The sequence below is a fragment of the Sinocyclocheilus anshuiensis genome, unplaced genomic scaffold, assembly GCF_001515605.1.
Source record: "Sinocyclocheilus anshuiensis isolate Anshui unplaced genomic scaffold, SAMN03320099.WGS_v1.1 scaffold3, whole genome shotgun sequence".
Taxonomy (NCBI): Eukaryota; Metazoa; Chordata; class Actinopteri; order Cypriniformes; family Cyprinidae; genus Sinocyclocheilus; species Sinocyclocheilus anshuiensis.
In genome coordinates, this window is record NW_015548205.1 from 617,468 (window position 1) to 629,082 (window position 11,615).

An 11,615-nucleotide genomic window follows, 5' to 3' on the forward strand; every position below is an offset into this window, starting at 1 on the left:
CTTGCTTCTCGGCAGGGCTCCCCAAACAACATTTGTTTACAAACACACGGCCGAGATCCTGGCGTTGGCAGTCATTCGGGGCCGGAGCGGAGGAGATGACCTTTCTTACCACGGCCCGGCATGCTAACTTCAATTAAATTACATGTAAATATTTGCTTAGAAGATTCCGCCTACACAAAAACCAGGGCTGCCTGGAGTCAGTGTTGTACAGCCAGGAAGTGATGCAGCTTTTTGATGCTGCTCACGCTAAGCTGGATTCTTGTTGACAGCTGCGATTAACTAAGCTAAAATGGCTCGGGTTGTGTAAAAAAAAAAAAAAAGACAAAAATAGTTAGCTACATGATTTCGGTGTGGAAGTAGTGACATTTCATGCTGTTTCTTCGGCTGGCGCAGATATCAAGCCTTTGCGAGTTTGAAGATTCTCACACTAGATGAAGGCAACACTTCCCATTTGGAGGCATTAATCAGAGTGCGATCATCACACTTCCTCTGACACGCTTCCCAGAGAATGCTGCCGTTCCATCTGCTAATGAACTGAGAGCGGGACCTTTGCACTGTGAGCTGTCACTGGTGACAAGTCTGTCGAGGACTTTATTACCTTTGCATTTTATAGCTAACTGTGTTTTATAACTCACTGTTTTACAACTGTAAACTGTTTTTTTTTTTTTCCGGAAACTCAAGCTGTAAAATAAACAGTATGTAGATTTATCGCACTTCTTAGATGGTCCACAATGTACTCTGTGAAGCATGGTAGATGAAATCTCTCACTAAGCTAAAAATAGGACTGTGAAATTTCACACAGAGGAAGGTTTCGCTGCTTTTGTGCTGTCATATAGGTCTGCACTAAATCGGCACACATTTTTACATTTCCTGTGTTGATTTTAGGGGAATATCTGTGGAATTAGATGGATTTTCATATATGGTGAAATGGGGTTTACTCTTACATGTAACTGAAAGTATGATCAAATCAGGCCAAAATATTCTATATGTTGAAAAACTGTAATAGATCTAATAGGACATTTCATGTAATTTCACTGTTAAATACAGTTAAATTAAATATTTTTGGAAGTGAAAAAGTTGTGTAACCATGATGGTGTCTTGTGTTTGTGTGTGTGACTACTTGTGGAAAAGCTACTTGCAATTAACTTTTATTCATCATATGTCTTTCTCTTTAGCACCAAAATGACATGTTGGCCAATAGTATGTTATAAGTAGCTGCAATAAGCTCACATGTCGGGGCATGTCAAAACATCTCAAGGACCCCAAAATCACCTCAGACCCCAGAGGGTTAAGGTGGATTTCAGTATATTTTAAGAAAGATTTAACACTTTACAATAAACGTCCTTAGTTAACATTAATTAACTACATTAGTTAACATGAACTAACAGTGTAAAACTATTCTAAAGCATTAATTATTCATAGTTAATATTAATTCCAACATGTACTAATACATTTTGAAAATGTAATTTTTAATTAATCAATTTTATTTATTTATTTATTTATTGACTGTAGTTTGACTACTTTAATCTATCTACAAACTACATTTATTTATTTGTTATAAAATTCTGGCAACCACTGTTTTTATTTTGTTTGTTTACAAACAAATTATGATATTCATTTTCATGCAAAAATGAATATCCTGTCATCATTTACTCACTTTTTTCCAAACTTAGATTAGATAGATAGATAGATAGATAGATAGATAGATAGATAGATAGATAGATAGATAGATAGATAGATAGATAGATAGATAGATAGATAGATAGATAGATAGATAGATAGATAGATAGATAGATAGATAGATAGATAGATAGATAGATAGATAGATAGATAGATAGATATTTTTTCATCATATATGTCTCTTTGTATTAAATTGCTTAATTCATATGGGTTGCTTTTATGATGTTTTATGATTCTTTTTGAAGCTTAAAAATGTTGGTTGTGGACGTTTAATGGATGGATACAAATGAATATTAAAAATATCTTCATTCTGAATATGGGTTTGCATGACATGAGGATAAGCAAATGCTGACAGAATTTTAAGTTTTGGGTGTGTTACCCTTTTAAATTTCAGCAGAAAGATCCCATAGGCTTACATTGAAAGAGAAATTCATGCCACACCTAAGGACCACATTATCATCAAAACTCAGTGATTCTTCAAAATAAACAGACACACATATAACATGCGATGTGTGAATTACAGGCATTCAGATTCTGTGTAAATCTGTATATGGGACATTCTGTGGCCAATGATTTTGCATGTGCCTACCTGTTTACGTGTATTTGGATATACAGTGGGTACGGAAAGTATTCAGACCCCCTTAAATTTTTCACTCTTTGTTATATTGCAGCCATTTGCTAAAATCATTTAAGTTATTTTTTTTTCTCATTAATGTACACACAGCACCCCATATTGACAGAAAAACACAGAATTGTTGACATTTTTGCAGATTTATTAAAAAAGAAAAACTGAAATATCACATGGTCCTAAGTATTCAGACCCTTTGCTGTGACACTCATATATTTAACTCAGGTGCTGTCCATTTCTTCTGATCATCCTTGAGATGGTTCTACACCTTCATTTGAGTCCAGCTGTGTTTGATTATACTGATTGGACTTGATTAGGAAAGCCACACACCTGTCTATATAAGACCTTACAGCTCACAGTGCATGTCAGAGCAAATGAGAATCATGAGGTCAAAGGAACTGCCTGAAGAGCTCAGAGACAGAATTGTGGCAAGGCACAGATCTGGCCAAGGTTACAAAAAAATTTCTGCTGCACTTAAGGTTCCTAATTCAGTTTTTCTTTTTTAATAAATCTGCAAAAATGTCAACGATTCTGTGTTTTTCTGTCAATATGGGGTGCTGTGTGTACATTAATGAGGAAAAAAAAATAACTTAAATGATTTTAGCAAATGGCTGCAATATAACAAAGAGTGAAAAATTGAAGGGGGTCTGAATACTTTCCGTACCCACTGTATATTCTCACTCACTGTCTCACAGCATGACTATTTTGTTTGATGGATGTTTTTGTTTCTTGCCATCACCAATATAGATCAAAATTCCCCGTGCTGACCCTAAGGATTATTGAGAATCAATAACTCAAAGGGCCGCATCTCCCGCCTGACTGAAAGTCAAACATTTAACAGGCTGCCAGACCGTTTAAGTGGCCCATCTACCCTCCACAATACCTCTCTTCTCCTGCAGGCCTGAAGATCAGGTTGCCAAGTATACCGTTTCAGGCTTTTAAGATAGGAATGATTACAGTTTTGTCTGAGCAAAAAGGATACAGTTACTCTTTGTTTGGAAGAAGAGAGGATGGGGAAAAAGGCTTTTCTTTGCTTTTCTATCATGGGCTTCTATTGAGCTATTGGATCAGCGCCTGAGGGATCGTCCAGAGAACTTAAACACAATTTATCTCGTGGACACAGTCCGACACTTCTGTTGAGGAATATAAAGCCGGGTTTGATTTCAAAGCTCCACATATAGACAGATAGGAGGATTTTTTTTATTTTATTTTTTATGTGTGCTCTCATATAATGACACCAAACACAGACGAATGGGAGGAAAACTGAGGAGCGAAAGAGAGAGAATTTGGAAAATCAACAATTGAATTTAAAGTTTTAGTTTGCAATAGGTTTTATGTGTTTATTCTATACAGGATGTAAGTTTTATGAGCTTTTCTTATTTTCTAATCCCTACAGTGCAACAGGAACTAGAAACAGTATAAAGTCTGTCTCAAATGTATATAATAATGTATATATATAATGTATATAATATATAATATCCCAGATATTATTTGCACTGTAGCCACACAGTATATATGAATCATTGCATAAGACACGCAAAAAAAAAATTTAATTAAACAACTTGCATGATACCTCATTTTAACAGCCAAAATATATGCAAAAGCACTAAGTATCTGAGATTTGCATATAGAATAATCAAATTTGTTCTTTTAGTTTGGATGTTTTTTTTTAATGAAGTTGATCCAGTTCACAAAAGCAGTCTGAATGATTCATATACGATTTGGACTGATCTGGTTCTCACTGATCCAGTAAATTTGGTCCTTACATTTTTCCTCAAAGCTGTTTTTTTGCATCAGATAACTTGGTATATAGTGCACGTATCGCATTGGACCATATTTATGATATTATTCTTGTAATACATTGCTTGTGTGTCATTTCTTCAAGCTTACTTCCTTTTAGTAGACACACTATGGGTTTAGTCTCAAAGAGTTGTTTTTGTTTGTTTTTTAGCATCCATAAACACCCTACAATTAAATAAATGCTGAAAAAAATAATTTGATGTTAATAAATGTAACTAGCAATAACGTTTCACAAAATAATATTTTATTATTATTTTAATGTATTTTTTTTTTTAAATATGTGTATTTTTAAAAAGTATTAACATATTGTACTTTTTAAATATATAGAAAAATACTTGTAATTTATTTACTTTTTTAATTATAATTTAGGTTTATTTTTTTATTATGAAATTGTATTGCACACGCACACACATATATACAGTATGTATTATATATAGCCACTTCAGGTTATGCTTTATAGTGATTTTAAGGTACAAAAATGACTCTTACCCAGTGAAATCTGTGTAATGCTTTATTTAGCAATATACACTCAATATTGCAAAACCACTCTTGCCACGTAGAGTTTAAACTCCATTTGAATTGTAAAACTAGAATGTAACATCGTGACTATTTAACAAAGTTATTCTAAGTAGTATCAGTGTTTTATGGACAAATTATATAAACCATTAAATAATTTCATACTTGTTGAATGATGTCATGTCTGGGACTTTATGGGAAGGAGGTAAATCAGGACAGATTACAACATGCATTTTTCATCTGCAATAATTAGGTTGGACAGACATTGAAGTACGTCATTGTTTTCTCAAAGCGATCAGCTAGTTAAGATGAAAGACATTCTCTCTGATTGTCTCTACCACTGAAGTTTAGAATATTTCATATTTCTGAATTGCTTTTCCTCTGAACAGTATGAAACTCATTCAAGTAATTAGCACAATATGATATCTTCATTTAATTAGGAATTGCTGAGGGGTTATACTTATCAAATACAAGTCTCAAGTATATAGACTTGGAAACTTTAAAAAGACAATTACAGCACATTGCATCAGGGCTTCACTGCATCATGCAAGAAAATACATTTTCTGCTTGATTTGAGGTTAAAAGTAAGGTGAGATGTAACTGTTTTGTTCTCAGCTCCGTCTCCTGTAACCATGGTGAAGAAAGGCAAGACGGCAAAGAATAGCATCTCGGTGTCCTGGCAGGGACCCGACCGACCCAACGGCATCATCCTGGAGTATGAGATCAAGTATTTTGAGAAGGTAAATACCGCATGCTGTAAACGTGCACAGGTTACATTTCACGCCAAAATCAAAAGAAACAAAGAAAGAGAAGTCTAGAATATTTAGAGAGGTACAGAGTACACTACAGGTCAGAGGTCTCTTCTGCTCACCAGGACTGCATTTATTTGATTAGAAAATACAGTAAATACAGTAGTATTGTCAAATATTGTTACAGTTTTAAACAGCTGTTTTCTATGTGAATATATGTTTATTTCTGTGATCAAAGCTGTATTTTCAGCATCATTACTCCAGTCTTCAGTGTCACATGATCCTTCAGAAATCATTCTAATATGATGATTTGCTGCTCAAGAAACATTTTTGATTATTATCAATGTTAAAAACTATTGTGCTGATTCATATTTTTGAGGAAACCATGATACACTGCCATTCTAAAGTTTTTGTAAGATTGACAAAAAAAAGTAAAAATATTAATTTGTTGCATTTTTGCTGAATAAAAGTGACAGTAAAACATTTATAATGTTGCAAAAGACTTTTGTTTATAAATAAATGCTGCTATTTTAAAATTTCTATTCATCAAGTAATCATGAAAGAATCACTGTTTTTGTTTAAATTTAAGTAAAATGTCTATTGGGGAGCCCCCCGAGACCCCCCCCCCCATACCAAAACCATTTTATTTATATATATATATATACAGTATATAACCATTGTTTTAGCTGCTGAAAATAATAGTGTTCTAATGATTTTGGCCACCACTGTACATTCACATGCATATATTTATATGCATAATTTATTTACATTTATACAATTATTTATACATTCTTTACACAATATGCATATATTTCTTTACATAATGTACATACAAATAAGATTCTTGTAGCTCAAGCAGTTTGATTGTATTTGATTCCCTGGGGATTGCACTGAAATGGATATTTAATGCAAGTCACTTTGGATAAAAGCGTCTGTCAGATGCATGAATGTAAATCTGCTGCTGTTCTTCTCAGGTGTTCACAGGCATCTTCACAGCGGAGATGGTCCTGAAGATCATCGCTCTGGATCCGTATTATTACTTTCAGCAGGGCTGGAACATCTTTGACAGTCTGATCGTGAGTCTGAGTCTCATGGAGCTGGGTTTGTCCAACGTGGAGGGTCTGTCTGTCCTGCGCTCCTTCAGACTGGTAAAACACGCTCAGAACGCACTTCATTTGCATTTGTAGTTTCTTTTTTAGAAATCTTAAAAAGCCCTTAATCCCAGCTGACAAGAGTATATACCAAGAACATTTCTCATTAAGTTATGAAAATGTTATTTTTGAACATTTAAAGTGTCCAATTTAAGCTTTAGAAATGTCAATTTCAAACGTTATTGGAATGTTACTTTTGAACGTTCCGAAACATTTAAAAAAATGTTAGATGAATGTCCAACTGAAACATTCATTTATTTCTTTATTTACATTTTGAATACTTCTTTAAAAGCTTATATATTTATCTGTTTATATACATTTATTTATTTATATACAATGCTTCTTTATAAGCTTTATGTATTTATTCATTTACATTTTGAATACTTCTGAAAGGCTTATATATTTATTTGTTTATATGCATTTATTTATTTATATACAGTGCTTCTTTAAAAGCTTTTATTTATTTATTTGTATATATTTTGAATACTTCTATAAAGGATGCTTTATTTATTTATTTATAAATTTTGACTACTTCGTTAAATGCTTATTTATTTATATACATTTATTTATATGCAATGTTTATTTAAAAGTTTGCTTATTTATTTATTTATTTACATTTTGACAGAAGCCCTCGACCCAACATGATGCAAATCCAGTGATCATGTTTTACAGCCTCATTCGAGAACTAAATGGTCCAGAAATCTGATCTTGTCAGTTGGCATTGTCAGTGTCACTAATTTGCTTACATTTGATTAGAAAAAGTGTAGACTATCCCCTTCTTCATCTTTCTTCTATATTTTGGCCACCATGCTCTAATAATGTACTGGCTGTTCTTTTCCATTTCAGTTACAGTGATTGGGAACAAAATCTGAGATTTGCTTACAGAAGTATCTAATTTATCAACAAATCATTATTTAATTTGGATATTTTGAATGCAAGTCTGAATGTTTCGTTCTTCTGATCCTCAAGTGATTCATTGATCCAGTTCCAGCATTTAACCGCTCACTAGAGATTAAAATCAACGGATAACAACTTAAATTTGGTTACATACAAAGCGGTTTTTGCCATCAGACGATTTCGAGAAGTCGTATAGACTATGTTTATGATAACGTTCTGATAGTATTACATTGCTTTCAGCCAGTTTTCCTAAAGGACTTTAATGAAATTTGTGTTTCGCAGACAATCCTTCCGAATCTGCCAAGTCTGTGTCTTTTGCAACACAACCTCTGTAAAATCTTTGCTTGTCTTTACTAAATCCTGACAGTAGTTTAACACCAGAAGAGGGTTAGTGCTGGTGCAAAATGTTAGTAAATCTGGCCTTTGGTGTCCTTTTTCAAGCTTGAACTCTCTAGTCCACAGTCATTGTAAATGCATAGAAAAGAGCAACCAGTATATGATTCAAAATAACTCCAGAAGACAGAAAGTCATGCTCAGTCAGTGCACCACCATGAGTTCGAGTAAATGATGACAGGATTCATCCTCTAATGAAGTGACGTTACCAGCAGCAGGGTTGTCGTTGGGCGTCTCAGTCGACCACCCCACTGGCGACAACCCTCACAAAGCCCGAAACTTAATCTGCTCTCCGATCGCCCTCTCTGATTGCTCTTCACCTTGCAGCATTTGCAGCTTGCTTTGTTGAGCCATTTAAAGACAGAATACGGCTGAAAACGAGCCTCAGCTCCTCATGACCTCAGTGTTTTGGACTGTTCTGTGAAACACTGATACGATGCACTTAGAATACGAAAAAAGCTATGATGACCCACAGCCACTCATATGAAAGCTAATGGACGGAGCACTTAACACAGGGCTTTAAAAAAAAGCCAATGAAGAAACCGATCCTCACTACTGGCCACAACACACACACACACTTTGCCGTTCTCTCATGACATGTGAGGCCTTTATCCCTCGTTTTCTCCCTCTCTGACCGTTTTTGTCTTCTCTTTTCTTCTGGTGGTTCTGTAGGATCAGGAAACAAGCTACACCATCATAAAGTCAAAGGAGACGGATGTTTTGGTGGATGGCCTTAAACCTTCCTCAGCGTACATCTTTCAAATTAGAGCACGCACCTCTGCAGGCTACGGAGGGTTCAGTCGCCGCTTTGAGTTTGAAACAAGCCCTTACTGTAAGTGAAACATAAAACAAACAAACAAACCAAAAATAAAATAAGATTGAAATGGATGAGCCACATTCAAAGTCATTGTAAAATAAAAATGTATGTATTGCAAAAAGGGAATTTGATGCTTTCAGATTTTTTTTTTAAGTTCTCTCCGCTATTGTCTTTAAAAAATGGTCAATTTCAATGTTTTTGTTCACTAAATGCAAAATGCCTCATTCAACCAATTCATTAAGGCAATTATGAATTTCTTGTTTAGCAAATGTTCAGTTCATAACACAATGAACTGATTCTGATATATGTTCAGTGGCAAGAATATGTATGTGAACCCATTGGGATTGGTTGGTTTTCTACATTGATTGGTTATAAAAAAATCATCTGATCTTCATCAAAGTCGCAAGTATAAACAAACAGAATGTGCTTAAGCTAACAACAAACAAACAATTATAATCTTTCATGTCTTTAATAAACACGTTCCATTCATAGTGCTGTGAAAAACGTATGTGAACTTTATCTTGCTTGCATTTTTCCATCTGCCATTTTCTGCATATTTATTTACTTTGTTGAGCATCAGTGGATGTTTTTACCCTTTATAATATTTGTAGGTAGATGTATGAGTCCATCAGTTGTCACCAGTATGAAAAGATGGATCGCAAAATCATATAGTCACTATTATACAGTGTTCAAATATGCAGAAAATGCTATATGTGATGCTATGCTTGTGACTTTGATTATTGATTATTACAGTTATTTTATGCACAGAATGTCACCTACAAAGCAAAGACATATAGGATGCAACAAACTTCTATTGTTGATGCACATAAAAAGAGCATATAAAAGGATGAGCTCTCAATGCAATGAATAACAAAAAAAAAAAAAATCAACAACAGTCAGCAAACAGTGAAACAATAATCCAATAACATTAACAGCATTATTCATATCGCAGTGCATGCTGGGAACTCACACACCCATTTCACCAATATTGTTCAATTTAAAATTCTTTGTTCAGACAACTGTGTTTGACTAGTTGGGACAACATTAGGGAGAATGCTGCTGCTCTAACACGGGTTTTTATGTTTCATTTAATTCATATTTGAGCAACTCTTAACCAGTTGCATATTACTAGCATATTGGCCGTATTGATGGCTTATTCTGCATGACCATATATTAGATCCCTTAATCCTGCACCATACCTAAACTTAACCACTTCCTTACTAACTATTAATAAGCAGCAAATTAGGAGTTTATTGAGGCAAAAGTCATAGTTAATATGCCACACAGTGTTGGCTGTGTGTAATAATTGATATTTCACAGTACAGTTAAAGTGAATTTAGCAGGAATCAAGGTAGTGATTGTGATGAAATGGCACAAAGCTGCTCTCAAACCGTGCTCTTGTCTCTCTCTTGTGTCTGTGTTCCAGCAGTAGCGGCCTCCAGTGATCAGGGTCAGGTGCCCATCATCGCTGTCGCGGTCACTGTGGCCATCATCCTCGTCGCCTTGGTCACAGGTTTCCTGATGAGTGGCAGGTAAGAAGACACCATAACAGTGATTATCACATTTGCGCACTGTGCACAGAAAATCTCAGTCTGTCATGTTACTTTAAAGTAGTGAATAAGCATTTCAATGGACAAAACGCATCTGGAAAACAGAAAAGTGAGCTGCTACAGGAAAAGTGCATGATATAAACGTGATGAGACATGCTTTATATCAAGCCCTGTCAGGTGCTTAGACAGATATGTGTAATCTTTGATGCATTTGAGACATGATTTATCTCAGAACATAAATTACATCTCACGATTGGATCCTTATCTGCAAATGTTAGAAAGTCATGTGAGTATTTCCATTCATCTGGTAAACTTCACTAAAGGAGCACAGAGCACAATTGTTGGCATTATGACTGTATAATATAATTTATCATCTGTTCTATTGTAACATATTGTTGTGTACCTTATTTCTGTGTAATGGTTTTGTAGGAAAGTCACAGGAGCAATGTTTTATTGCCATCTAAACAGCAGCAAGTGATTAAGGACCTGTAGCTGCAGTGGTAAAACAAATAAATGGTATCAATGACTTTTGATCTGTCCTATTCATGCTGTCAGTAAACACAGACATCACATCTTATTGTGGCACCAGAGCCAGTGTTATTTCAGCAACATTAAGATACTGTTGTAGTTTTTATTAGGGCTGCAAAACGATTAATCCTGAATCGCATTCAAAATAAGTTTGTTCACATACTATGCGTGTACTGTGTATATTTATTATGTGTATATATATATATAAATACAAATATGTGTATATTTAAAAAATATATATATTGTGTGTATATATATTTATACTTGTATATAATTTATATTATATATAAATATAAATATTGTACCTAACATTTTTCCTTAATATATACATGTATGTGTGTATATTTATGTATATTTATGTGTATTTATTTATATATATTTATTTATATATATTATAAAATAAAAATAAAAATTTTTTTTTTGTAAATAAGTAAATTTGGCTTTTTAAAAAAAAAAAAATCTGATTAATTGAAGACATAATTAACAAATTAATTGATTATAAAAAAAATATTTAGTCATAGCCCTAATCACATTATTATAATAAAACAAAAGATACCGTATTGACCCGAATATAAGATGACGTTTTTTTCTTGGAAATACATCTGAAAAAACGTGGTCGTCTTATATTCAGGGTCTAGACTTTGACATGTTAATAATACACCCACAACAATAGGTGGCGCCAAATACGCATAAAACGAGTGTGCCAACTACAGTAAGATTTAACTTCTACTCTTAATAAGATTTTGGTAAGCTTCTATTAGATGGATAGCCTAAATATCCTAATTCGATGGCCTACTTTTGTTTGTTTGTTTTTTTTTTAAAGTGTATATTTTTTATGTGATTGTTTGTACATTTTACATTTTACTACCATACTTTCAAAACAAAAATTAAAATAGGAAAAATATG

General features: G+C 33.8%; 2 protein-coding genes across 2 annotated transcripts in view; both read left to right on the forward strand.

Annotated features, from left to right (window-relative positions):
- Positions 1-10,167, forward strand: part of LOC107653479 (ephrin type-A receptor 5-like) — a 19,465-nt gene extending 9,298 nt beyond the window's left edge. The window contains exons 3-5 of the mRNA XM_016440200.1: positions 5,240-5,364; positions 8,487-8,646; positions 10,061-10,167. Of these exons, the coding sequence (XP_016295686.1) occupies positions 5,240-5,364; positions 8,487-8,646; positions 10,061-10,167 (392 nt within the window). The remainder of the gene's footprint in view (positions 1-5,239; positions 5,365-8,486; positions 8,647-10,060) is intronic.
- A 167-nt stretch (positions 10,168-10,334) lies between these two features.
- Positions 10,335-11,615, forward strand: part of LOC107653480 (ephrin type-A receptor 5-like) — a 29,158-nt gene continuing 27,877 nt past the window's right edge. The window contains exon 1 of the mRNA XM_016440201.1: positions 10,335-10,358. Within this exon, the coding sequence (XP_016295687.1) occupies positions 10,335-10,358 (24 nt within the window). The remainder of the gene's footprint in view (positions 10,359-11,615) is intronic.